The 27,144-nt window shown below is 38.2% G+C and overlaps 2 protein-coding genes across 2 annotated transcripts; both read right to left on the bottom strand.

The window, feature by feature from the left end:
- Positions 1 to 6,264: 6,264 nt before the first annotated feature.
- On the bottom strand, positions 6,265 to 12,780 carry LOC112162135 (calpain-2 catalytic subunit). Its single transcript, XM_024297802.2, has 21 exons — positions 12,345 to 12,780; positions 12,195 to 12,264; positions 11,960 to 12,078; positions 11,069 to 11,202; positions 10,815 to 10,983; positions 10,657 to 10,740; positions 10,496 to 10,581; positions 10,341 to 10,415; positions 9,845 to 10,005; positions 9,598 to 9,767; positions 9,505 to 9,516; positions 9,100 to 9,311; positions 8,950 to 8,986; positions 8,801 to 8,866; positions 8,650 to 8,707; positions 8,502 to 8,566; positions 7,264 to 7,332; positions 7,109 to 7,187; positions 6,673 to 6,789; positions 6,529 to 6,587; positions 6,265 to 6,449 (listed from the first exon to the last, which is right to left on the bottom strand). The coding sequence occupies exons 1-21, from the start codon at positions 12,579 to 12,581 to the stop codon at positions 6,426 to 6,428; spliced, it is 2,103 nt and encodes a 700-aa protein (XP_024153570.1). The 5' UTR covers positions 12,582 to 12,780; the 3' UTR covers positions 6,265 to 6,425.
- Positions 12,781 to 16,938: 4,158 nt separating this feature from the next.
- On the bottom strand, positions 16,939 to 26,162 carry LOC112162134 (calpain-2 catalytic subunit). Its single transcript, XM_024297801.2, has 21 exons — positions 24,328 to 26,162; positions 24,178 to 24,247; positions 23,940 to 24,058; positions 22,124 to 22,257; positions 21,870 to 22,038; positions 21,712 to 21,795; positions 21,551 to 21,636; positions 21,396 to 21,470; positions 20,993 to 21,153; positions 20,746 to 20,915; positions 20,653 to 20,664; positions 19,441 to 19,652; positions 19,291 to 19,327; positions 19,131 to 19,196; positions 18,981 to 19,038; positions 18,835 to 18,899; positions 17,947 to 18,015; positions 17,792 to 17,870; positions 17,348 to 17,464; positions 17,204 to 17,262; positions 16,939 to 17,124 (listed from the first exon to the last, which is right to left on the bottom strand). Exons 1-21 carry the CDS (start codon positions 24,562 to 24,564, stop codon positions 17,101 to 17,103), a joined length of 2,103 nt encoding a protein of 700 aa, XP_024153569.1. The 5' UTR covers positions 24,565 to 26,162; the 3' UTR covers positions 16,939 to 17,100.
- Between the last annotated feature and the right edge of the window lie 982 nt (positions 26,163 to 27,144).

The following is a 27,144-nucleotide window of genomic DNA, read 5'->3' as shown; positions in this document are numbered from 1 at the left end:
GACCGCCATGGTGCAGAGGTTGTGTGGTTGACCTCTGATCAGAAGGTCGTAAGATTGTGTGAGGAAGACACTGAACCCCACATCGCTCCTGATGGTCATAGGTTGACACCAATGTACAATGCAAAAAGAAGTAGTCTAAAAATAGGAAAAGAACACAATTCTGAAGAAGAAAACCAATAGAAAGTAGTCAAATTATTATCCGCCCGTGCAGCAAGTGATCTCATGAAAAGATGTCAAAATCTAGAAACAAGCATTTAGAAAGAAAAAATAAGCAAAAAAAGGCTAACCTTAATTTTATACAGCCCAATATTAAGTATTTTTTGGTAGTTCTAAGCAAATGTTTTTTTTTGTTTGTTTTCATCACCCTAATTGTTGTTCATTCTCATTATAGTGACAAAAAATTGTTTAACAAGTATAAATGACTCATTTTAGAATCAAATGTGAACAAAATACCCTTATAGTGTAAGTTGGCCCATCTTAATACATTTTCATAAAATCTGAAACAAGGACTCATTCTTAGAACAAATGAAAATGTTTGTCTCCAAATTAATAACAATGAATGCCAGTCTCATTGAACTCTAAAATAACATCCTTAATATTGAACCACAAATTACACTTGTAATTTGAGTTTCTTGAGTCTGAAGTTGGATTTTTACTTTGCCAACAGTGTAAAGCGATTTAGTTTAATATTTTTCCAATTTCTAGATCCTAGCTCTTAATGAGACAAAATATTCCTAAGTGTGCTGATTTTGAGAAAAACTTGGAAAGGTGTGGAGTAAACCTGAAAACTTTAGCCGTTATGCCCCCCAGCTCTTTAACTCTCTCCCTTACAACTTATGAAACAGGGACTCACTCCTCGATTTTGTTTCTAATCTTAAAACTTATTTATTCCAACTAGCTTATCCATCCTGATTCACAATTTATTATTTTATGCCGTATTGTAACTGTTATTGCTACTCTTTTATTTGTTATTTTATTGTTTTTCTATTTTTATACTCTTTTACTTTTGTATAAATCTGTATGTTTTTTGCTGTAAGGCGACCTTGAGTTCCTTGAAAGGCGCCCAACAAATAAAACTGTCCGAATGTGTGTTTATGGGTAAATGAGAGTGTGAATGTAAAGCTTTGGGCCTTAAAACAAAGCCATAAAGTGCTGTATAACTATACGCCACTGACCATTGTGGAATCTGTGGCGAACATGCGGCACACGTGGACCAGCTCATTCAGATATTATCAAGATCACATCAGGAGCTTGAGTTTAACATTTTTGTTCCGCAACATTTAGAACACAAGTAATGTGCAAAAAATAGCAGATTTACAGAAAAATGTTTAAAAATGTCCAGGGGGGAAGTTGCAAAACGGACAGCAGTTGTGCTGCAGTGTTACTTATCTGAGGAGATCATGACTGTGAAATATTATGGCTGAGAAGAGACCTGACCTGCAGTAATGCTCCTCCCTGCACTGAGGGAGGTTCTGAGGAGGCTTCCGCTCACCCCAGGGACCCTCTGCCTCCAGAGGACATGAATCCAACCTGTCCTTGAGTTTGCTGTAAGTGAACACCCAGAGGGATCTGATGACCTCAGTGTTTGAGTCATGAGTGTTCTTTGTTTTTCTGGTGTGGGAAAGCAGATGCGTCTTTAAAAAAAAAAAAAAAAAAAAAAAACAGCTGATAAAAGTCTATTATTTGTATTATTTTAAGGAGATTGTGAACCTCAGAAGCTGCTCGGTGGTGTAGTGGTTAACACTTTTAGCTTCCAGCAAGGAGCCCAAAATTAAAATCTCATTTCAAGTAAAAAATTTCTCTTTATCAGTCAATAAAGACAAGGAGTTCTCACATTTACCAGGCCTAGACATTAAAAGACACAAATACAGTTTTAAGAAGCAATAAAAACAAAAGACCGGCAGTATTACTCATCAGACTTTGCAAAAATGTCATATGAAGACATAAGAATGTTTGAAATGAGCTGCTGCTTTCACCAGTCCAATCAGGAAAATGGTTTGACCAGAAGAGGGCAACCAAGAGCTGACTGAACATCAGTGTCAATACTGAGTCTGTAATTGGTCAGAAATCAAACCCTATTTTTTATTTCAGAAGTGATAGTATGAAACCAAAAATGTGAAAAAAATCAAGAAATAGTTTTTTCTATTTGCTCGGGAAAAATAAATACATTTGCCAAAACACTGAAATTGTTGAAGAATCAAAGAATTAAAGAGAAAAATGGTTAATGTTTTTCTTTTACAAAGGCTTTAATTTGTAATGTTTTGTTTTAATTGTTCTCATTTTGAAGCTGCTTTTGCATTCCAGAATTTTAGGTCAAAAATAAAATAAAAAAAAATGTCAACATCCCTTAAAGCAGGGGTGTCAAACCCAAGCCCTTGAAGGCCGACGTCCTGCTGGTTTTCCAGAAGCCCTGCCTTATCTCCTGCTGATTACCTGGAACAGGTGTGTTTAGCCAATCAGAAGCTTCTATGGCAGTTTGGCTGTAAAACATGTAGGACACCGGCCCTCCAGGGCTGGAGTTCAACACATGTGCCCTAAAGCGTGGTAAAGTTGCTGCACTTCATAATTTTGTACCACTTTTTCATGTTATAAACATCATTTAATTCAGATATCACACGTTTCTGACAGTTTGTGCATAAAAACCTCATGAAAATATATACAGGCAACCAGGAGTGAATCTAAAAGTCTTTTATATCTTTTGTTCCTCTTTTTTTACTGTATAAAGTGGATTTCTACTCCATCCAATTATTTGTCAAAGACTGGTATTTTACTGAGTTTGCAGACATTTCAAGTTCTAATATGTTTTTCTTTAAAAATCATGATTCAGCACTATAAGAACTCTTTTGTGTTTTCCGTCTGCATTCTTGGGATCAGGCAGTATGGATGCAAAATAAAGCTAAAAAAATCCCTCTGACAAAAATAGCTATCATCTCCATCAAGGAAATGTCTATTTCAGGCTCTTGTTCAGGTTGAAAATTTCTATTGTCGAGATTAGAAATAGGTTTCATGTTTGAACTATTCAAAGGTGCTAAAGTTTAAACCAGTCGACCCACAGAGTAATCAGCAACAGTGATCGCATCAATAAACCGATGCAGAGAAACCTGCAGGAGTGCAGCCATACACTGTTAGGAATGAAAAGGACATAAAAATAATGGTTTGTTTATGCTAGCCTTGTCCCAGCACAGGCCTCATGAAAGCTCTCTGCTGCAGAGCCCAGACGAGTCCGAATATTAAACTAAACAGATTCAGACACTGTCTTGAACAGAAGACGAAAATAGTTGAGATGTTCTAGTCAAGAACTTTTGACCACATGAGCCTAAACCTGAAATTTCTGATTGTGTGAAGTTACACAGGATGTTAAAACCTTCCCTTTGGTTCACTCTTTGTATCCTGAAAAGGAACACAAATGACATCAAATGTCACAGTTAGGCAAGCAGAAAGAAACTACTGCAGGTAAAAAACACAAGCACATTTGTAGTTGAAGTCCCAAGAATTTATTTACGCAGAACACAACTGAGCATAAACTCAGTGGACAGGAAACTACACAAAACCAGTGGACACTGAGGGCACGGAGAGAGTTCTTTAAAGGGTCTATTCATGCAGAATCAGCTTCTGTGAGCTTTCAAGTATATTATAATGACAAGTCCTTGTGAAAAGCAGCTATAAAGCGATATTTTGATCCATTCAGGCATCTCTGAGCACCAACCCTTCCCAACCCGTAAAAATGAGTGGGTCCTCACATTTTTAGGAATGTAAGTGAGGAACAGCCCCTTCCAAGAAGAGTCTGTGTTGCCAGCACAACCCCAACCTCACATATTCAGTTTTTCTGCTCATTTTATGCTTTTTCAACTCATTATTTCATTGATAATTTCCCCGTTAGTGTGACAAAGGGAATGTAATATCATATATATGGATGTAGTTTACTCTGAAAGGCGTTCTGAGGGCACTTTAAATGGAGTGTGAGCTAATAATTAAAGAGCAGGCAGGTCGACGGCTCTAGAGGATCACCAGGAAAGTGGGCGGAGTCACGAAAAGAAGAAAATGAGCAACAAAACCAAACTAAACCAGGAAATTGTAACATAAAATGCTGGATGGCCAGTTTTATTATTTAAAATAAACCATAGATTTTTATAAAATCTTTTATTTGACCTTTGTAAAGTAGATGACATCCAAGGAAATATATAGTATCTAAAAAATATTCTTTTTGGAATAGAGGAGTAACAGGTAAACTTTTTATCAACCCTAAACACATTTTTATTGCATCATAAAGCATTAACAAACACTTTTAGCTAAAGCACAAGTGTTGGCTTTAGAAGTAGATATAATAGGATCAGCATGAATCAACAGAAGTTTGTGATCCAATTTAAATCCTAAACTGTAGTCTATAAAGGAATTAAAGGAAAAATCAAACCAGATTATAGTATTTACCAATATCCATAAACAAACTTTAGCACGAGGATTAAGGATAAAACCAGGTTGATCATGTGGGGACATGGTGGTAAACTGAATCTCTGCCTGAAATGAAAACACCCAAGAATCTTTTATTGCATCAAATTACCTTTAATGCAAAATGTGTCCACACATGTGAAGTACTGCACTTGTTTACTTCTACAGTTTAAAAACGTTACAATTTCAAACCTTTTTTTATTGTTATTAAATAAATACACATGTTTTTGGATAAAATATATGAATTTATATAGTGTTTTTACAATGTTTATTAGTACACAAATCTAAAAAAATGTGTGTTTCCTCAATTAATATGACCTCTGCTGAAGAGGAGCTGGTCACTTAAATTCCCCTCTGAGTTGGGATTGGGACGTTTGGTGCCAAGCAACCCCGCCCCCTTTTTCCTCTGTGTTGCTGAGAATTCTCAGCTTACACACTCTCTCACTAGCTTACAGCCCCTCACACCCTCAAACTAACATTACCAGTGCAAAAAAAAGGTGAGCAATATTAGAGCTATCCAGCCGAACAGTTTTGAGCCAGATTCTAGCTCAGACGAAGAAAAAAAAGACGTACATAGATCATTTTGTGTAAAAGTTGATGCATAGGAATGGAGCAGAGCAGGAAGCACGTGACCCAACCAGCGTATTTTCTTCGTAATGAATACAATCTTTTTCAAACAGCATTTTTTCATATGATTCTCAAAGATTTGAATAAAGAGAACATCTTCAGTTTAATTTTCTTTATCTATGTTCTCCACTTTCAAAAAATGTTACAAAAACACCAAACACATTATTTTCAATGGAGTTGGTCTTTAAAGTTAATTTTTGAACTTTTCAATAAATTATTAAATATATTTGGCTTTCATTTTCTGTTGTTCTCATTTTGCTTTTGTCTCTTAAATGGTAATACTATAAAAGACTTGCAGAATCAGAATATTCTATCAGATAATAACTTTATGACATGTTACGCATGAAGGCAAGCATGCACAATTATGGCTGAATTTTCAGGTGATTAGATATCTCATGCAAAATGAAGCAAATTTCTGAGTGCATCACTGAATGGCATCTGAAATATTCAAAAATGGAGATGATGTAGGTTGCGCAGGTTTTTTTTTAATATGTGTAGCAGTAAGTTCGGTGCTTCCTGGTGGAATCTTCCATTAGAAATTGAGGATTTGAGCTCCAGTTCATATGAAGAAAGAAAAACACTGCTGCAGTAAAATAATACTTCATGTTTAGATGCCAAAATCAATGTTGATTAACAGGAACCCATAACAGAGCCTGTTCTAAGAGATCTGGATGCAGAGAATAATTTAAAAAGTGAGTAATTGATCCCTCTAAATTAGTTAGCAACACCCTAAAAAAGTATTTTATCTTTAAGTTTTAGTTTCTAAAAATACTGAACCATATTTATTAATTTATTAAAGTCTAATACACTGTGACCTGTTGTGAAGAATCCATCCTCCTGGGTCTCATCCAGTTCAGTCCATGTTATTGACAGCAGTCGTCCTTAAACATACGTCTCCCCCCGGCTCCACTAAGCGGTTCCACAGAACCCCTCAGTCCTGGATTTCGCTGCATCAGAATGTGATTTGACGCCCCTGGCTGCTATTCCAGACATGTTGGTGGAAGGTGAGATGTTCTGTCTGCTGAGTCTTTGTGTGTGCTGTTAAACAAGCTCTGTCATATGAGCCGGTCGACCGTTTCCCCCCACCTGTCATTGTTCACACCAGTCTGTCTCTTTGGGATCACCTGTTCCATCAGTCTCTGTTTCATGAAGTTCCACCAACCAGAAGAAAAATAACACTAAAGGTGTGCAGATATTTCAAACAGGTTTATTTGAAAGACATAAAAGCGAGAAAAAGAGAGCTCAAAATGAAATTAGAAGAGGTGATCCAGCTCTAAATTCTAAGACACTTTCACCCGTTAAACCTTTACTTTAAGGACACTGTTGTCCTTTTTCTTGTGCCATCCAGAGAGTTAGTAAATGGCCAGGCACATCCACTGCAAGAGAAAAACATGAATGCAGCAGGTTGTTTGAATGAGGAGGACTCATACCTGCAGCTCTTGATGTTTTCCTCACTTGTTGCATGTTCAGCTCAATCTTTCCTGAACCATCTCTGTCCAGAGCTTTGAACATTTCTGGTAAAGTCAGACATAAACAAATGAGGTTCATGGAAACACTTGGCTATCAGAGGGAAGTGATGAGATCCCTCCTGACACCTACTGAAGAGCATTTCCAGTTTGATCAGGCAGCTCACGAAGCTGTCAAAGTCGATGGCGTACTGAGCGTCGGCGTAGCGGTTGACGATGGCCTGCAGAACAGAGCTGTCAATCTGGAAACCTGTGGATGGAAAAAAAACACTTCTTGGTTTTTGCTTCTCTGCACTTTTATAAATGAGCTCAGGTCCTGAAGGGGGCGTGGTCAAATGGTAAAACCCTCTCCATTTGCATGCATTGCTTCTATGTCAACGTGCACAGTTCTTTAATCTAGTGCACACCTGGAGGCACAAAACTGGCTTTTCCAGTTTGCAGAGGAATTGATGTCTCACACATTAAAATATACCGGCACACATAGAAAATTCTAAATTTACGTTATAAGCCTGATGCATACATGCAGGTTATTATATGTTCTGAGAGCTGCTTTGATCTTGTATGTTTACCTGCTTTGATTGCAGCATTTCTCATTTCATGGGAGCTCATGGTGCCAGAGTTGTCTGTGTCGAGGCTCTTGAAGATCTCCTGCACAACCACAGACATGTGTTGAAGACTACCCACATCCCAGAATCCCCATTGTTTCTGCGGTTTTGAATGTTACCAAATATTTCTGGATTTTGCTCCACAGAAGGTGGAATTCCATCAGGCCCAACTTGGCACTTTCATCTTTCTGGGGAAGCGTTAAGAAGGAATGAGAAATGTAAGACGTGTTGTTTCAGTGCTTCAGTGTTTTCACAACCTTTGCTGTTTCTTCACAAAAGTCTGAAAGGACCAGGTAATGACAACTATGAAATATGAAGCTAAATACCTCAATAGTTTGCTTTTCCCTGTCAAGCAACACATTAAACTCTACTTTACTTTAATTGCTAATCATTATATTAATAGAATCTAATGTGACGTTTCTATAATTTATGCATTACTGGAAAAAAAATATGTATATTATGAGAAATTACACAATCGAAAAGATATATTAATTTATATCTAAAAGGGGGGTTGACATTTATGTCTTTTGTATTTTTTTTAATTGTATTTATTTTGAATGCTCGGAATAAACTAATAAATCAAATCAAATCACATTAACTGCAGGGGCTGATCTCTTATTTCCTTCAGAAGTCTTCACTCTTGGTTTGTTTTTTTGACTGAATATTGATTTTCAAAAATTGTGTTTTAGATTTCAACATCTTAAAACTTTAAGTTGTAATAAAATGAAAGTAAAAGTTTATATGGAATAACATGGATAAATGTAATGAATGTAAAGGAGATGTAAGTAAAATTACAAGCGTCTTAAATTATTTGCACTTAATTGGAATTACCGGTATTATGCACTTTGAATTATTCGGAGAGAGATTAGACATTTTTCTTGTGGTTTTTAATCATCTCTATTTAAATATGTACATACAATGTTATTAATCTTATAATTGTCTTTATTTTTACTGGATATGCCAGAATCAGAACTTTTTGTTCAGTTAACTTTTTTTAATAAACACATCCTCTTTTTGTGTATTGTTTTAAAGTTGTTTCTGTTATTTAAAGGAAAACCCTCTGTTCAATTTCTCTCTGGGAACGTTTTTTTTTTTTATCAAGTTTTTAAAAATTGCGTTATTTTTATTTTATTTATTCGTCATTTTCTGTTTCTACTTTGCATTTTGGACATTTTATGGATTTCGTCTTGCTCTCTTCAGTACATCCAATTTAGTTCTGTAATGCCGTTAAAAAAAGCAGAATACATAAGTGTTCTTCCAAATTAAAAAGCCCGATTTAACCATTATAATTACACAAAGCAATGGAAACTGCATTCTGCTGTGTAAAATTCACAAAGTCTTCTTCAAAATAGGATACATCCATCAGGCTGATGATAAGGCGACATGTCTCAAGGCTGAATCCGTCTGTCTTGATGTCAGTCCCTGCAATAAACCATAATTACAGCTGTTTCACACATTTACACAGAAAAAAAGAAAACATAATGTGCTTTTTTTAACTGACTCACGGTTAGAAACAGCCTCGTTCAAAACGTTCTCCAGCTCAAAGGTAGAAACCTCCATGTCCTGTTAGAACCGATTGGATTATTATTTTTTTTACACTAAGATGAAATAGGAAAAGCTTTGATTCACTGTGAGCAGATATCTGGATCGACTCACACTGCCAGCAATCTTCTTGAAGATTTCCTTGAAATAAGGATCTACATCCTTTTCAGAGATTTGCTCCTGTTTGATGAAAATGCAAAGAGAACAAAAAAGCTTTACTTAAACACTTTTTAAAAGAAAGAAGTGATCTTTATTGCTCTTACCTCCTTTATTTCAGCATCCATTTTCAAATCAAGTCGGCTAGAAAAAAGTGAAACCCTTTATAAACTCAAGAACAACCAGAGGAGGAGCCACTAGGTGGCTGTAGAAGCACGAGCTCAGAGAGCTGAGATATAAATGACAATCAGGTATACCTGGCATCAGCCTTCTTCTCAGAGAACACCCTGAGAATAAAAGAGCCGTTCTTGTGAGGCATGAAGGTGGATGGGATTATGGCGTAATCTCCAGGAGGGAGTGTGAAGCGACCACACACTTCCCGTGTGTTGATGAAGGTGCTGCTCATGGCCACGGGCCTCTGACGCAGCAGGACGTCTGGGCCAAGGCGAACGTTGCTGCAGCCTTTGTACTGACAAGAGAAGATTTGGTCAAAGATATCACGAGAAACGATTTATGATAAATGGAACATGTTTAAAGGATCCACTCCGATGGCTAAAACTGCATAATCATGATTGAAAGACCACTGGAAATGCATTTGCAGTTGGTCAAAAGATGATCAGAGTGGGATTTTAAGTTGGGGAAACATGAACAAAAATACAAACCTCATCTGGAACCTGCAAAAGGAATAGAAATACATGTTAAAACATCTGTTAGGAATACAATTTTTCTAAAAACATCAAATCAATCTGCAGAACCTTGTAGATGGCAAAGCCAATGGTCTCCAGATCTTGGTTAAGCATCCTCTTTCGACGACCGTCCTTTTGCATCAGTCCCACCAGGAAGGTGCACCCGTCCTTATCATCCAGAGGATCATCATCCACGTCCTCCAGATGTACCAAGAACTGAGGGTTGGATGGAAACGTGGCTGGAAGAGGGACAGAAAGTCTTTGTGAGTTGGAAGGACAAAACTTCTTGCTTTGAAACTCTTAGTTTCAGCCAAACCTGAGTGGTTGATGCAGCCGCCGGCAGTGGAGCCGACCCTCCATCTCCCCTCAAACTGGTAGTGGTTCCAGCAGCTCTTTGTGTTATCTGTGAGCAAGTCTGGGGTCAGGTTACAGATTTCCAGCCTGGAGAAATTCCCAATGAAGTCTGAATACGATATCCTGGGGAGAAGAGAAAATTTTTACTTTAGAACTTTGCCATTACAAAGTTTCTGGTCTGGAACACGACTTTTGGCAATAAAAAATTGCAACTGTGTATACTTATATAATACTATTACTTTCTAAGAGGGCCCTAAGCCCTTTATAGTCACAATTGGACACCCTTGCAGACACACACATTCACACACTATGGCATCTTCACTGCTGAACACTGGCGGAACCAAACCTTCCAATCTGTGATCGACTCCCCTACTCCTGCACCACAGCCCCCTCCCTCTGGACTTATACACAAAGAAGAGCTATGACTAAAGTAATACGAATGTGAAAGTAAAACATACCAGAACTCTCCATCTTCAGCCACTTTGTTAAGCTTTGACTTCTCATCTTGGCTGATGTAGCTCCACTCACAGGATCTGTTTTTGAAAAACCACAAGCTTTAGAAAACAATGAACAGTGGGTTAAAACATATATAGTATAAATAATCCACCCATACCCATCACTCCAAGGCCCGGTCCACTCCACTTTACCCCATGGGTTCCTGATGCGGACGAGCTGAACCTGCTGCCCACGAACGTTTACCTGGATACACCAACAAAAATCCATCATGTTTTAATCAATTCTAAGAATTTTACTCAGAAAACAATCACTAATGACCTCTTCTGCTGCAGTTAGGCTGTACGTATGTCCCTTCACAAGCTTTAGAGTTGTGATGGATTCTGTCTTGCTGGAACTGGTGACCTGGAAACACCCAAACTCTGTATCTGACATCAATATTACAGAATAATCATTACAGGAGTGAGAACGAAGCCTACAGCAATGGAGCAGCCAATCAGTGAACCCAGACGTAGAGCCTTCTGGATGATCTTGAAGAGTTGAGGCGGAGCCTTGCTCAGGGTGAAGATCTCTGCGATGCCGCCAGTGAAGTCCTCAAACCCTTCTATGGCGTTTCCTCCTGACAAGGCCTCATAGCAGCCGTTCACTCTGTGAGCCACACAGTGACGTTTATCAGGTGAAGGTCTGTTTAATGCACAGCACAGCGCTTAGAGGGGCACAGAGCAGAGCATACTTAGCATAAGCCTTTTCCAGCAGAGCTCCCCAGAACTCTGAGCCTTCCTCTGAGTGAACAAACAGCAGCTTTCCATCTCTGGTGGGTAAACGGTCATCAATGACCACATCCACCCATTCGCCATACTGCCAGAACTGAAAGAAAGCATGAGGTAATCAGTTGTAGTAGGCTGCACTTTTAACCCTATAGAATCATTTGTATTATATTTGATCAATGCATTTCTTGTGAGAACTGTATCTCTTTAGCATGATCCTATTTTATCTTAAAACCCATCGTTTTTGACTTGACATCATCATCCTCACTAGGGCCAGTAGAAGAGGTTTTTTCTCTTTTTCTCATTTCAATATGGTTGCTTCCATGAAATCCATTGACGGTACATATAGACCTGGACAGAGCGAGTGAGACGTTAACGAAAGAAAAATACTTTCTTCCGGCTCCAACCAAATTGAGTCAAGTCAGTCACCATTTTTCCGCAATATGTCTGCTAACATGTTGGAACCAGACATTCTCAGTAAGCAGTGATTGGTCTGTGTCAGTCTTAGTCTACATTTCTATGGCAGCCACTTTAGCCAATCACTAGTGAGCATGTTGGAAGGCCACACCCCTTCCATTGAAAGCAAGCTCAGGAGAATCTGTCAATTCAGGGGTCACCAACATGGTGCCTGCTAGCACCAGGTAGCCCCCAAGGACCATACAAGATGTCCTCAGGTCTCTTCTAAAATGAGCACAACTCATTTGTGAGCTGTGTAGTTTATTTTTTTGAATGTATTTTTACGTATTAAAGTTGAACTTTGGTGCTTCTAGAGTACAGCTTTAAATGAGGGTTGTTATTCTGTATAAAAGAAAGCCTCTTAAAGCTGGATTCCTACAAACAACTGGGTTTGACCTCACCTGGAAGTGAAATATTCCAGCATAATCTTGAGTGAAACTCTGTCCGGCAGGAACCACTTGAGCCAGGATCTGCTGATCCAGAGTCAGAGAGGCTATGGCGGCCAGCAGCCAGCAGTCACCTGCATTTAAAAAATGATTGTACATCTTCTGACAGTAGCCAGAGCTGCTGTAAACAATATAGATTAAGAAAATTTAATGGGAGAATGCTGGAAAGGAAATATTTCTCCTCACATACCAAGACTTCCTTGACAGATGTCGGTCCTGGTGGCTCCATCATCGATGAACTGTGGGTTGGAACAAAGCTCCTGCAAGACAAATGCCAAGATGCTGGGGTTTATTTTCACTTTATAACACCATGTGGTTATTAATTGTCTTTATTTCTCACAGTGGGTCTCTTCCAGACAATTCCGCTGGTCTTGCATGAGTATGGTCCCAGATCTTTGTAGCCCAGAGACCTGCTATGAGCTGGAAAGCAGTCATCCTCAAACAGGCGACCCTTGCTCAGACACTGCTGTCGAAGAGTCTCAAAATCCTGCTGACAAAACTTCACGGCGTTCTCAATGGTGCCGACGCCTTTTGCTCGATTCTGCTGACAAGCAACCCGGTTGGCAAAGGATGTCATTCTCACCTGAGCGTTTACAGACTCACAGGATTACTTCTCTCAGGTCAATTTGCAGGATGATCTTCCAAAGTATAGACACAATCCACACCTGCCTTGTCTGTTTTATACCTTCCTGCTGTGATGGGGACAACCCATCATGGGGACGGGAACACAAAACAAGTCACAGCCCAAACAAGCACCGCGGAAGAGCGTTGCCTCACTTCAAAGATAACATGTGGGGGAGGATGGAGAGCGCTCTTTATTCCTAAATGCAAACTAAATGTATAACCTCAAGGTCTATACTGTGTGAGTTCTGTAAAAAAAAAAGAATAAAATAGCATTTTGTTTTTGTGCCTTTCATCAAAATATGGCACAAGAACACATTAAAAACACCAAAAACATTATTTTCAATGGAGTTGGTCTTTAAAGTTAAATTTTGAACTTTTCAATAAAATATTAATATCTTTGGCTTTATTTTCTGTTGTTCTCATTTGGTTGTTTTGTCTCTCACATGGTAATACCATAAAAGACTTGCAGAATCAGAATCTTCCATCAGATAATAACTTTATGACATGTTACGCATGAAGGCAAGCATGCACAATTATGGAAGCATTTTCGGGTGATTAGATATCTCATGCAAAATGAAGCAAATGTCTGAGTGCATCACAGAATGCCATCTGAAATATTCAAAAATGAAGCTTATGTCTGTGCTCACATTTTATTGAACATATGTACCAGTAAGATGGCGTCATTTTTTATGTAATTTATTGTCATAGACTTCGAAAACATCCAAAGCATTAAAACACTGGAGGCTCTTTATTTTGGCATTGTGAAGCAGGCAGAATCAATATGAATCGAGTTTAATATAAATTGTAATATTTTAAACACAGATCTAACAAATTTGTTCCCCAGAATGCTGAAATTATTAACATTTAATGTCATTATCACACTGTTGCTGTGAGGATTTTAGTTTGGTGTTTCAGTGGAGTTTTAGTCAGATTCTGTCTCCGTCAGTCACTCCAGGTTCATGTTAAACATCTACAGCATCATCATTTCTGTTCATTGTCCTCAGTGTATAAAAGTGGTTTTCAGTTGTACAATGTCGGATTATCTGCGTTTCCTCTCTTTATTTCTTCATGGGTTATTGGTCTGTTTTAGTTTATTTATTTAATCACGCTCAGGCATCCTGCTGTGCAGCTGTGAGATCAGCAGAATAAAACTCTGTCTAAAATAAACCTAAACTTTTTTTTCTACGTTCTGTGATTGAGATTTTATTAAATTGAAGAGATAATATGGGATTTATTTGTGGTTTTTGGACAAAACCAATCTTCTATTTTAATAAATAAGGCAGAAGGCTGCGCAGAGAGAGCAGCACCTTACCTGCTATGCGGGGCGGCCGGAGCGAAATGGAGCTTTCCGCTGTGAGAAATCCAAAGAGGAAACCAACCATTTTTTTTATTTTGGAAAGGGGACCAACATGGATTTTCCACAATATTGTCTAAAAATTGAGGAAACTCCACGGTTCTCCGTAAAAGTCCCGCCCCCGACGCCTCGTGAGGGGAACAGTTCAGAGAAGACAGACACAGCCCCACCTGTGAGCAGCTGACCTGATATCCAGCTGGATCAAACTTCTCCCAAAAAAGTTGTTTTATTATTTTTCATAAACATAATGAAGAAAGTTTGACAAAAAAAAGAAAAACAAAAACAAAGGCAGTTTTCCAGGAATAATCTAAAATATACAGGAGTTCTCTTAGGAGAGAAATTCTTATTTTTTGGGCTGCATGGTGTGACTTCAGCTCAAAACTCAAACTACTCTGTCAGCCTGCGCGTGAGGCTGCAGCGTACTCTCCTTCTAAGAACGGGTGTAACTAAATAGTATACATGCGAGCACATCTACTTATATTATAGTCCAGATTTTTTTCTTTAACCTGCTTTTGGAATTTTTTAAATCCGTGCAGTACAAGCTAGGAAATTCTCAGATTGGCTGCAAGCGATGTGTACAGGCATACAGGAGAAGATTTCTGTATGATTATTTGATAATATTGACATTAATATTGATTTAATACTAAATTTAATTCTTGTAGTTCGCTTGATTAGCTTTCCAACGATACCCTCCTTTTGTGGATTGGACAAATAATGAGAAAGTTACGACAATTTAAAGACTCTAATCTTTGTTTCTGGTCACAAAAATATCACTGTTTTGCTGTTTATTTAGGAATAAAATGACACCCTACTTTTGATCACTTAACATGCCATAACTTTATTCTTTGAGCTATCTTAATGATCTTTATACCGTTGTAATGGTCTCTTTCTGCCCTTTCCAGTGATATAAATATCAGAGCAATCTACCTAATTTGAAAATTTTTGTCACATACCTACACCAAGATAGGCTAGTTGGGCTGCGTGTGCTGTCCACATAGGCAGGTGGGGGAGGTAACACCTGTGGTGGAAAAATGTTGAATCCGAAGAAAGAGCAGACACAATTCAAAGTTAACACAAGCATTTAATCACCCTGCAAAACGATGGTAAAAAAAATAAATAAAACATCGCTCAAAGTCTGGAGCATTTAGTTTAACGTTATATAGGCCCTCTAAAAATTTGGATGATTTGGTTGATTTAGGAGCAGTTAACGTTTGCTCTGGTTACTGTTGTAATGTCCCTTCATTCGATATTTTAAAGTTTATGTAGGCTCATCTAGCCTACATGAATTTTTAGATTAGTAATCTAGCGGTTACAGTTTGGTTACAGTTAATTTTGAATCGTAGTTTGTCTCCTTGAAGCTAGCAATCTGTGTTTTGTAAATATGGGCTATACAAAAAATGAATATGTCCAAATGCAATTAAGACACATTATTTCATATATTTTTTAGTATTTTTTACTAATGAATAATAATTAAGGGCAGATCATGAATCAGCACCATATATTGTAAGGTATGTTGTACGGTGCTTCAAATTTTTGTCCCATGTACCCTTTTTTTTTAACTTTGAGAACCTGCCCCTCCAAATGTCTCTGCACGGCCCTGCTCCTCTTTATTGTTCATGTTGGAGCCTCCTTATTTCCAGTCCAGGTTTTTGTCATTCTCCCACCATGATGCATGGTACACACCAAAAGAGGGGGGGGGGGGGGATACTCCTTTTACTGCTGATCCCACTTCTGACACCAAAATGTGGTGAACCGAGCAGCCAAAAAGCAGGACATGCAAAAAGTATCAAGTTGAAAATGTAATTTTCTTTTAAAAAAGATGTTTTAAATAACCATTTTAAATAACCGCACTTAAAAGAGGTCAACTAAACAATAAGGAAACTCAGGCTTAAGGTTAAACAATAAAAAAGGCATCATAAGTTAACAAAGTAACACGAACAGAACTGACCTACAAACTGAAACTGACCTAACTTAGTAGACACAAAAGGGAAACATATAAAGTGGGAGATCAAATCACTGAAGACACACAGGGCTGAACTGAAAAGGACAAACTAAATATAAACAATATTCCAGCACATTAAATCAATCTGTTAAATGTAAACATACAGTTGCCTTTAAGAATTTGATGACAATAACTAGAAATTAAAGCAAATGATAATAATCTATACAAACAAATTAATATCTCCGCCCCACTCCATGGGAAAGTCCCATCAGCTCCTTGCTGTTGTTGATGATGATTGCTGTGAAGTTCTCATGTTGGAGTTGTCATGCTTGACTTCTTTCCTCCAGCAGATGGCAGCGTCAACAGCACGAGTCTTCTGGAACCAGAAACTCAAAGAAACAAATATGATATCAATAAACTTAAACAACAAAAGAAAGATAAATGTGGTGTGGTGCATTTACTGCCCTGGTGGTCCTGTGATGTTGCAGCAACCACATGGATGCAGAGAATAATTTTAAAAAGGGAGTAATTGATCCCTCTAAATTAGTTAGCAACACTCTAAAAACATATTTTATCTTTACATTTTTTGTTTCTAAAAATACTGAACCATGTTTATTAATTTAATAAAGTCTAATACACTGTGACCTGTTGTGAAGAATCCATCCTCCTGGGTCTCATCCAGTTCAGTCCATGTTATTGTCGTCCTTAAACATACGTCTCCCCCCGGCTCCACTAAGCGGTTCCACAGAACCCCTCAGTCCTGGATTTCACTGCATCAGAATGCGATTTGACGCCCCTGGCTGCTATTCCAGACATGTTGGTGGAAGGTGAGATGTTCTGTCTGCCGAGTCTTTGTGTGTGCTGTTAAACAAGCTCTGTCATATGAGCCGGTCGGCCGTTTCCCCCCACCTGTCATTGTTCACACCAGTCTGCCTCTTTGGGATCACCTGTTCCATCAGTCTCTGTTTCATTAAGTTCCACCAACCAGAAGAAAAATAACACTAAAGGTGCGCAGATATTTCAAACAAGTTTATTTGAAAGACATAAAAGCGAGAAAAAGAGAGCTCAAAATGAAATTAGAAGAGGTGATCCAGCTCTAAATTCTAAGACACTTTCACCCGTTAAACCTTTACTTTAAGGACACTGTCGTCCTTTTTTCTTGTGCCATCCAGAGAGTTAGTAAATGGCCAGGCACATCCACTGCAAGAGAAAAACATGAATGCAGCAGGTTGTTTGAATGAGGAGGACTCATACCTGCAGCTCTTGATGTTTTCCTCACTTGTTGCATGTTCAGCTCAATCTTTCCTGAACCATCTCTGTCCAGAGCTTTGAACATTTCTGGTAAAGTCAGACATAAACAAATGAGGTTCATGGAAACACTTGGCTATCTGAGGGAAGTGATGAGATCCCTCCTGACACCTACTGAAGAGCATTTCCAGTTTGATCAGGCAGCTCACGAAGCTGTCAAAGTCGATGGCGTACTGAGCGTCGGCGTAGCGGTTGACGATGGCCTGCAGAACAGAGCAGTCAATCTGGAAACCTGTGGATGGAAAAAAACACTCTTTGGTTTTTGCTTCTCTGCACTTTTATAAATGAGCTCCTGAAGGGGGCGTGGTCAAAAGGTAAAACCCTCTCCATTTGCATGCATTGCTTCTATGTCAACGTGCACAGTTCTTTAATCTAGTGCACACCTGGAGGCACAAAACTGGCTTTTCCAGTTTGCAGAGGAATTGATGTCTCACACATTAAAATATACCTGCACACATAGAAAATTCAAAAGTAAAAATTCTAAATTGACGTTATAAGCCTGATGCATACATGCAGGTTATTATATGTTCTGAGAGCTGCTTTGATCCTTTGTGTTTACCTGCATTGATTGCAGCATTTCTCATTTCATGGGAGCTCATGGTGCCAGAGTTGTCTGTGTCGAGGCTCTTGAAGATCTCCTGCACAACCACAGACATGTGTTGAAGACTACCCACATCCCAGAATGCCCATTGTTTCTGCGATTTTGAATGTTACCAAATATTTCTGGATTTTGCTCCACAGAAGGTGGAATTCCATCAGGCCCAACTTGGCGCTTTCATCTTTCTGGGGAAGCGTTAAGGAGGAATTGAGAAATTTAAGACGTGTTGTTTCAGTGCTTCATTGTTTTCACAACATTTTGACCAGGTAATGACAGCTATGAAAAATATGAAGCTAAATACCTCAATAGTTTGCTTTTCCTGGTTTAGCAAAACATCAACATCTACTTTACTTTTATTGCTAATCATTATATTTATAGAATCTATAGGTTGTATGGAATAACATGGATAAATGCAATGAATGTAACGGAAAAGTTAGTAAAATTACAAGTGTTTTGAATTATTTGCAATTATTATGCACTTTGAATTATTCGGATGGAGATTAGAATTTTTTCTTGAGGTTTAGATAATCATATCTATTTGAAAATGTACCTGAAATTTTATTAATCTTTTATTTTTCTTTATTTTTTAGCGGGTATGTCAGATTAAGAACTTTTTATTCAGTTTACTTGTCTTTATTAAACACATTATCTTTCTCTGCATTTTTTAAAGTTGTTTTTGTAATTTACTTTGTTGCATTGCGCTCTCTGAGAATTTTTTTTAAATACATTTCATCAAGTTTTTTTTATTGTTTTATTTTTATCTGATTCACTTTTTTGCTTTCTTTTTCTATTTTGTATTTTAAACACTTTATTGATGTTTTCTTGCTTTCTTTAGAACATCTCATTTAGTTTTGTAATGGTATTACAAAAGCAGAGTAGAGAACCTAATATAAGTGTTCCACGATATTAAAACAGCCTGATTTAACCATTATTATTAAACAAAGCATTGGAAACTGTACTTTCTGCTGTGTAAAATTCACAAAGTCTTCTTCAAAATAGGATACATCCATCAGGCTGACGATAAGGCGACATGTCTCAAGGCTGAATCCGTCTGTCTTGATGTCAGTCCCTGCAATAAACCATAATTACAGCTGTTTCACACATTTACAAAGAAAAAAGAAAACATAATGTGCTTTTTTTACTGACTTACGGTTAGAAACAACCTCGTTCAAAACGTTCTCCAGCTCAAAGGTAGAAACCTCCATGTCCTGTTAGAACCAATTGGATTATTTTTTTATAACACTAAGTTGAAATAAGAGAAGCTTTGATTCACTGTGAGCAGATATCTGGATCGACTCACACTGCCAGCAATCTTCTTGAAGATTTCCTTGAAATAAGGATCTACATCCTTTTCAGAGATTTGCTCCTGTTTGATGAAAATGCAAACAGAACAGATTAAACAAAAAAAGCTTTACCAAAACAATTTTCAAAAGAGAAAAGTATTTTTTTATTTCTCTTACCTCCTTTATTTCAGCATGCATTTTCACATCAAGTCGGCTATAAAAAAGTGAAACCCTTTATAAACTCAAGAACAACCAGAGGAGGAGCCACTAGGTGGCTGTAGAAGCACGAGCTCAGAGAGCTGAGAAATAAATGACAATCAGGTATACCTGGTATCAGCCTTCTTCTCAGAGAATACCCTGAGAATAAAAGAGCCATTCTTGTGAGGCATGAAGGTGGATGGGATTATGGCGTAATCTCCAGGAGGGAGTGTGAAGCGACCACACACTTCCCGTGAGTTGATGAAGGTGCTGCTCATGGCCACGGGCCTCTGACGCAGCAGGACGTCTGGGCCAAGGCGAACGTTGCTGCAGCCTTTGTACTGACAAGAGAAGATTTGGTCAAAGATATCACGAAAAACGATTTATGATAAATGGAACATTATTTAAGACCGACTCCAATGGAAACTGCATTTTTAACATGTTGTGGTATTTTTTTCCAATGGTGGAGGTCATGCATTAAAAAATTAAGCACAAAATGGCATTTCTGAGTATTTCTGTATTCAAATTGTTGTGAATCAAGATCGAGGAGCAGAGAAAAAATGCAGTTTGAAAAAGATCTTATTCGTGAGGTAGTGAACACTCTGGATGCTCCTGAGCTGGAATCTGTCTTAAAACTGAAAGACTGGATAACTCCAATATTGCTCGTCACTTTTGTTGTACCAGTTGGGGGTGTATGCATGTAAAGGATAGCTCAGTTATAGGTGATAGAAAAAGGCACAGGGTTGCTTCCCACCAACAACTTGGAGACACATTTTTAAAAAGTTACTGCCACTCTAAATAAACTATGTTCTGGAAAACAACACAGGTTTATTTTTTTCATTCATTCATCCATTTTCTTAACCGCTTCTTCCCTTTCGGGGTCGCGGGGGTGCCGGAGCCTAACCCGGCTACTGATGGGCGAAGGCGGGGTACACCCTGGACAGGTCGCCAGTCTGTCTCAGGGCCTCAATCACACACTCATACACTCTCACATTAAAACCTAGGGGCAATTTAGAGTCACCAATTAACCTATGAAGCATGTTTTTGGAAGATGGGAGGAAGCCGGAATCCCCGGTGAAAACCCACACATGCACGGGGAGAACATGGAAACTCCACACAGAAAGGTCCACAGTTGGTGTTTCTGTTTCAGATCCCCCAGCTGGGATTTGAACCGGGGCCTTCTTGTTGTGTGGCAAGAGCACTAACTACTGTACCACTGTGCAGCCCCAGGTTTATTTATTTTTATTTTGGCTAAAACTGCATAATCATAATTCAAAGATGCATTTACAATAGGTCAAGAGATGATCGGAGTGGGACTTTAAGTTGGGGAAAAATACAAACCTCATCTGGAACCTGCAAAAGGAATAAAAATACATGTTAAAACATCTGTTAGGAATACAATTTTTCTAAAAACATCAAATCAATCTGCAGAACCTTGTAGATGGCAAAGCCGATGGTCTCCAGATCTTGGTTAAGCATCCTCTTTCGACGACCGTCCTTTTGCATCAGTCCCACCAGGAAGGTGCACCCGTCCTTATCATCCAGAGGATCATCATCCACGTCCTCCAGATGTACCAAGAACTGAGGGTTGGATGGAAACGTGGCTGGAAGAGTGACAGAAAGTCTTTGTGAGTTGGAAGGACAAAACTTCTCTCTTTGAAACTCTTAGTTTCGGCCAAACCTGAGTGGTTGAGGCAGCCGCCGGCAGTGGAGCCGACCCTCCATGTCCCCTCAAACTGGTAGTTGTTCCAGCAGCTCTCTGAGTTGTCTGTGAGCAAGTCCGGGGTCAGGTTACAGATTTCCAGGTCGGAGAAATTCCTGATGAAGTCTGAGTATGACATCCTGGGGAGAAGAGAACATTTTTCTGGTCTGGAACACAACTTTTGGCAATAAAAAATTGCAACAGTGTATGGGTTGTGTGGGGTTTGGTGTCTTGCCCAAGGATGGTTCGACATGGGCAGGAACCAAACCTTCCAATCTGTGATTGACTCCCCAACTCCGACCCCCCTCCCTTTTGGACTTATATACAAAGAAGAGCTATGACTAAAGTAATACGACACATTGAATGTGAAAGTAAAACATACCAGAACTCTCCATCTTCAGCCACTTTGTTAAGCTTTGACTTCTCATCTTCACTGATGTAGTTCCACTCACTGGATCTGTTTTTGAAAAACTACAAGCTTTAGAAAACAATAAACAGTGGGGTAAAACATATATAGTATAAGTAATCCACCCATACCCATCACTCCAAGGCCCGGTCCACTCCACTTGACCCCATGGGTTCCTGATGCGGACGAGCTGAACCTGCTGCCCACGAACGTTTACCTGGATACACCAACAAAAATCCATCATTTTTTAATCAATTCTAAGAATTTTACTCAGAAAACAATCACTAATGACCTCTTCTGCTGCAGTGAGGCTGTACGCATGTCCCTTCACAAGCTTTAGGGTTGTGATGGCTTCTGTCTCGTAGGAACTGGTGACCTGGAAACACCCAAACTCTGTATCTGACATCAATATGACGGAATAATCATTACAGGAGTGAGAATGAAGCCTACAGCAATGGAGCAGCCAATCAGTGAACCCAGACGTAGAGCCTTCTGGATGATCTTGAAGAGTTGAGGCGGAGCCTTGCTCAGGGTGAAGATCTCTGCGATGCCGCCAGTGAAGTCCTCAAACCCTTCTATGGTGTTTCCTCCTGACAAGGCCTCATAGCAGCCATTCGCTCTGTGAGCCACACAGTGACGTTCATCAGGTGAAGGTCTGTTTAATGCACAGCACAGTGCTTAGAGGGGCTCAGAGCAGAGCATACTTAGCATAAGCCTTTTCCAGCAGAGCTCCCCAGAACTCTGAGCCTTCCTCTGAGTGAACAAACAGCAGCTTTCCATCTCTGGTGGGTAAACGGTCATCAATGACCACATCCACCCATTCGCCATACTGCCAGAACTGAAAGAAAGCATGAGGTAAACAGTCATAGTATATAACAGTTTTTAACCCTTTAGAATAATTTGTATCATATTTGATACATGCATTTCTTCTGAGAACCCTATCTCAGTAGCATGATCCTAACTTTTCTTAAAAACCCATTGTTTTTGACTTGGTCCATGTTTTCTGTCCTGTTTGTCATCATTATTACTTTAGGTTCAGTACAATGACTTTTTTTCTCATTTCAATATGGTTGCTTCCATGAAATCCATTGAATTTACATATAGAACTGGACAGAGCGAGTGAGACGTCGCTGAAAGAAAAATACTTTCTTCCGGCTCCAACCAAATTGAGTCAATTTAGTCATCATTTTTCCACAATATGTCTGCCATCATGTTGGACCCAGACGTTCTCAGTCAGCAGTGATTGGTCTGTGTCAGTCTCAGTCTACATTTCTATGGCACATGGCAACCACTCTAGCCAATCACTAGTAAGCATGTTTGAAGGCCACACCCCTTCCACTGGAAGAAGGCTCAGGAGAATCTGTCAAATGTCCAACGCAACACCACCTACTTTTATGGGAAGCATCTGATTGGTCAGTTTATAACTTGAATAACTTACACCACAGCAGAAGCTTCACGAAAAAATAGGATTAGAATGATGAAATAGCAGAGAAAGAATGTTTAGTCTGACAAATGGAGGTCAATGGGATTTTGTCTTTTTTTTGCCACCAGCAGATACTTCCTGTATACATATTTAACACCAAGGTGGGGTGGGGGGAGGGTCACTCAGTGCAGTTCTCATATACAGTCAATGATGAATTGGCAGGAAAGCTTTTGTTTATTACAGTAAAGCTTTATGGCCGGAATAACTAATCTATTATTCAAATATTTAAAAGACTACTTGCTGTGTTGAAAGAATTCAAAATTTGTCAGTAATGATTTCTTTATAATATAGTTATACCATGTTAAAATGTGTAGCTCCAACTTGAGGCTGTAGGTAAGTACGGTGATTTTTTTCTGAACATTCATTTTAATATTTTTGCATTTTAGTGTAAGCCGAGATTCACCCTACATACCATAATTGTTACAATCTTTAAGTCTTAAAAAATAATATTGCAAGTATTTTTAAGATTTTATGAAGGGGTTTAAAAAAAATTCCAAAAAAATTTGAATTTTCTGTGATATAGTAATTTTGAAATAAGAGTTTACAACAAATTCATTTAAAACTACTATTGGGTCTATCAGTAGTTAAAATCAAGAAGTTGCAAGTGTAAAAAAAGTAAAAAACTTGTTAAAACATGGAAAATACAAATAAATATACTTTAAAAAAAAATCTAAAGACTACAGTGCAGTAACATTTTAAAAGCATTCAACATTGAATTTACATTTTTTAACAAAATATCTATTGCTGTAATGGATTCTAGAGAGGAACTGTTCTTTCTTTGCTTGAACCATAATGTCTACCTCAAGACAACAGTTGAAACGGGGTGACCGGGGTGGGAAATGTTCTTTGTAGAGGAAACTGGAGCTGTGGAAGTTTTTGAATCTGTTGCTTATTTTGTGTTTAGTTTATTTTTTATTTTAGGTATTAAAGTTGAACTTTGGTGCTTCTTGAGTATAGGTTTAAATGAGGGTTGTTATTCTGTATAAAAGAAAGCCTCTTAAAGCTGGATTCCTACACACAACTGGGTTTGACCTCACCTGGAAGTGAAATATTCCAGCATAATCTTGAGTGAAACTCTGTCCGGCAGGAACCACTTGAGCCAGGATCTGCTGATCCAGAGTCAGAGAGGCTATGGCGGCCAGCAGCCAGCAGTCGCCTGCATTAAAAAAAAAAAGATAGTACATCTTCTGACAGTAGCCAGAGTTGCTGTAAACAATATAGATTAAGAATATTTAATGGGAGAATGCATGAAAAGAAATATTTCTCCTCACATACCAAGACTTCCTTGACAGATGTCGGTCCTGGTGGCTCCATCATCGATGAACTGTGGGTTGGAACAAAGTTCCTACAAGACAAACGCCAAGATGCTGGGGTTTATTTTCACTTTATAGCACCATATGGTTGTTAATAGTCTTTATTTCTCACCGTGGGTCTCTTCCAGACAATTCCTCTGGTCTTGGATGAGTATGGTCCTAGATCTTTGTAGCCCAGTGACCTGCTATGAGCTGGAAAGCAGTCATCCTCAAACAGGCGACCCTTGCTCAGACACTGCTGTCGAAGAGTCTCAAAATCCTGCTGACAAAACTTCACGGCGTTCTCAATGGTGCCGACGCCTTCTGCTCGATTCTGCTGACGAGCAACCCGGTTGGCAAAGGAAGTCATTCTCACCTGAGCGTTTACAGACTCACAGGGTTACTTCTCTCAGGTCAATTTGCAGGATGATCTTCCACAGTATAGACACAATCCACACCTGCCTTTGTCTGTTTTATACCTTCCTGCTGTGATGGGGACAAAAGGGTCATGTAACAGAAAGGGAGGGGCCTCTGGCAGTCAGGTGAGGGAGACATGACAGACAGCAGCAAACCAAAGCAAATCCTTATAGGGAGGGATGTGACCACGACGGGAACACAAAACAAGTCACACCCAAAGCAAGCACCGTGGAAGAGCGTTGCCTCACTTCAAAGATAACATGTGGGGGAGGATGGAGAGCGCTCTTTGTTCCTAAACTCAAACTAAATGTTTAAGGTCTATACTGTATGAGTTCTGTAAAAAAAAAAAAAATGAATAAAATAGCATTTTGTTTTTGTGCCTTTAAGGACATCTGATATTTTTGTAAAAGGATGGTTTATGAAGCACAGATACGTTTGTGAAATTGAAGACTTTGCAGCACAAAGCCTGTACCTTCCTCCTTGTTGGCAAATGCGGTTTCACATCCTCGTTCTGAGCTTATGCCTCTCTTTGCAACATACGGAAAAAACAAAAAACCAAAGCAAACAGTTCTCAGAGTCTGTTTGATCTGGAATTAAATGGATCTGTTGACACACTTCATCTGTTTAATGTCTGAGCCAAGTAGGCCAAATGTGTTTTGTTGAATGATAATATGATTAAAAATTACTTGTATGATCTTTTATAAATGTACTTTATATAACTACATAAAAAACAACATTAGGATGTAAAATGATAGGCCCTTTTACACCACGTCTTTTTGTTTTAGTGTCTATTTGTGATATATTTACATTAAGAAGAACCAGAGCTACCCGACAGGTTTTTGTCTTTTGTTGATTGATGTTTGCTAAAGGTGCAGAAAGAAATTCCTGGAAAGTGAATTTAAAGAAAACTTTTCATTTTTGGATTGAAGGCTTTATTTCTTCTCTGAAAACTACACCGTCTGGCTCGTCTGCCCCATCAGCAGAACTTACTGTATAAGGGATCAAATGACAAGTCAACTTCTGCTCATTCAGGCTTTCTGAGAAACCAGCAAACAAACACACATAAATTTAAATATTTACTATATGAAGCAGAGGACGAGAGAAGATTAAAATTGGTAAAAAATAAAACGGAAAATAAAAAGACGAGTTAAAATGCAGGTGTTTACTGTAAAATGTTAGCTGTTTGTGTGATATTTATTCTGTATTTGAGCTCTTATCTCGTCTGTTTTTGCACACATGACTGAACCACACTAACAGAGCTTTACGAATGATGTACATATGATCAATTATTAATGATGTGCATGTCAGCCTTTTTCATTATGGCAGGAAAAGATGATGGAAGTCAGACTAAAATATTAGATTACATGCATTAACTGGCTCTCAATGGAGGGCGGAGGAAGACTCGGAGGTAAAGATAAGTGTTCACTCTTATTGGAAGTATGCCTGTTGACACGCTGCTGTGGAACTGTATGAATTATGCAATGATGAACATGAAAATACTAAATATAATGAGATTTTTTTTTATTGTCCTACTTTATGTTTAAAAAAAATGATAATTTTTTTCTATTACAACAACATTTTGTACAAAAAATTTCAAAAAAGTAGTTCTTCTAGCTTATATTGTTGTTTTCGCAAAAGTAATTATTGAGATTTTTTGGTACCTTTGCTACCTAGAAAAAAACGTGTTCCTTTTTCTTAAAAGAGAAATGTTTCGGTTCATGAAATTTTGATTTTGTGTGTGTGCAACAAAACTTTGGAATAGTATGGGGTTTGAACAAAAAAATGTGTGTAAGTATTCTAAAGTTTAAAAATATTTACAATCATCTGTGGTCACAATATTGAATATATGATAATTACTGGCATGTGTAAAGAAAATTATGTGGTAATTTACAATATCTGCCAAAGACTGTAGTTGTTAACATCAATAGTCATATACACAATCAAATGTTATTGTTAATCTTTTCATTTTTGTGTATTGATTATGAATATGGTTATGCTTATTAAATTATAACTATACTATTTGAATATCATAGTAATCTTGACAATGACATTATAGTGTTTTTTAAGGAGAAGGTTTTAATAAGCTATGATTCTGCCTGTTTCCTATCAAACATGTTTTGTATATTATTAATATATTATTGTTATTAAATATTTGTAAATTTTTACTGTAAGTTATTAAAAAAAAGCAAGACCGTTTTAAAACCAGAAATGTTTTTTTTATTTTTTTTATTTTGTACTGAACATTTATGGAAACACTTTTCACCATTTGTCATCTCTGAATGTGTATACTCACATTAGTTTACATACAATGTTCTCAGCTATATTTGAAAGATAAGATTATCTACAGTACATTAAAACAAATACTAAAGGACTGCGTCATATTGTTGATGTTCGTGATAACGACATATTATTTCGTTATCACGAGAACACGATCAAAAAAGTTCGTTTTCTTGAGAAAACGAGATAATAACTCCTTATAATTCTTGAGAAAACGAGATAATAACTCGTTATCACGAGAAAACAAATCTTGGGT

Source organism: Oryzias melastigma, linkage group LG15, assembly GCF_002922805.2.
Source record: "Oryzias melastigma strain HK-1 linkage group LG15, ASM292280v2, whole genome shotgun sequence".
NCBI classification, from domain to species: Eukaryota; Metazoa; Chordata; class Actinopteri; order Beloniformes; family Adrianichthyidae; genus Oryzias; species Oryzias melastigma.
Note: the sequence above shows the minus strand (reverse complement) of the source record. Positions and strands in the feature narration are given on the sequence as shown.

Bases quoted from the DNA above. Each gene is read 5' to 3' on its own strand.
- LOC112162135 (XM_024297802.2), bottom strand. From the start codon at position 12,581: ATGACATCCTTTGCCAACCGGGTTGCTTGTCAGCAGAATCGAGCAAAA. The intron at 8,867-8,949 runs GTAAGAGCAATA...TTCATCAAACAG, and splicing joins TGGATGCTGAAATAAAGGAG to GAGCAAATCTCTGAAAAGGA. The intron at 6,790-7,108 runs GTAAACATACAA...TTCCATCCACAG, and splicing joins AAATGCTGCAATCAAAGCAG to GTTTCCAGATTGACAGCTCT.
- LOC112162134 (XM_024297801.2), bottom strand. From the start codon at position 24,564: ATGACTTCCTTTGCCAACCGGGTTGCTCGTCAGCAGAATCGAGCAGAA. The intron at 20,916-20,992 runs GTTTGGCCGAAA...TCACTCTTCCAG, and splicing joins CGGCTGCCTCAACCACTCAG to CCACGTTTCCATCCAACCCT. The intron at 17,465-17,791 runs GTAAACACAAAG...TTCCATCCACAG, and splicing joins AAATGCTGCAATCAATGCAG to GTTTCCAGATTGACTGCTCT.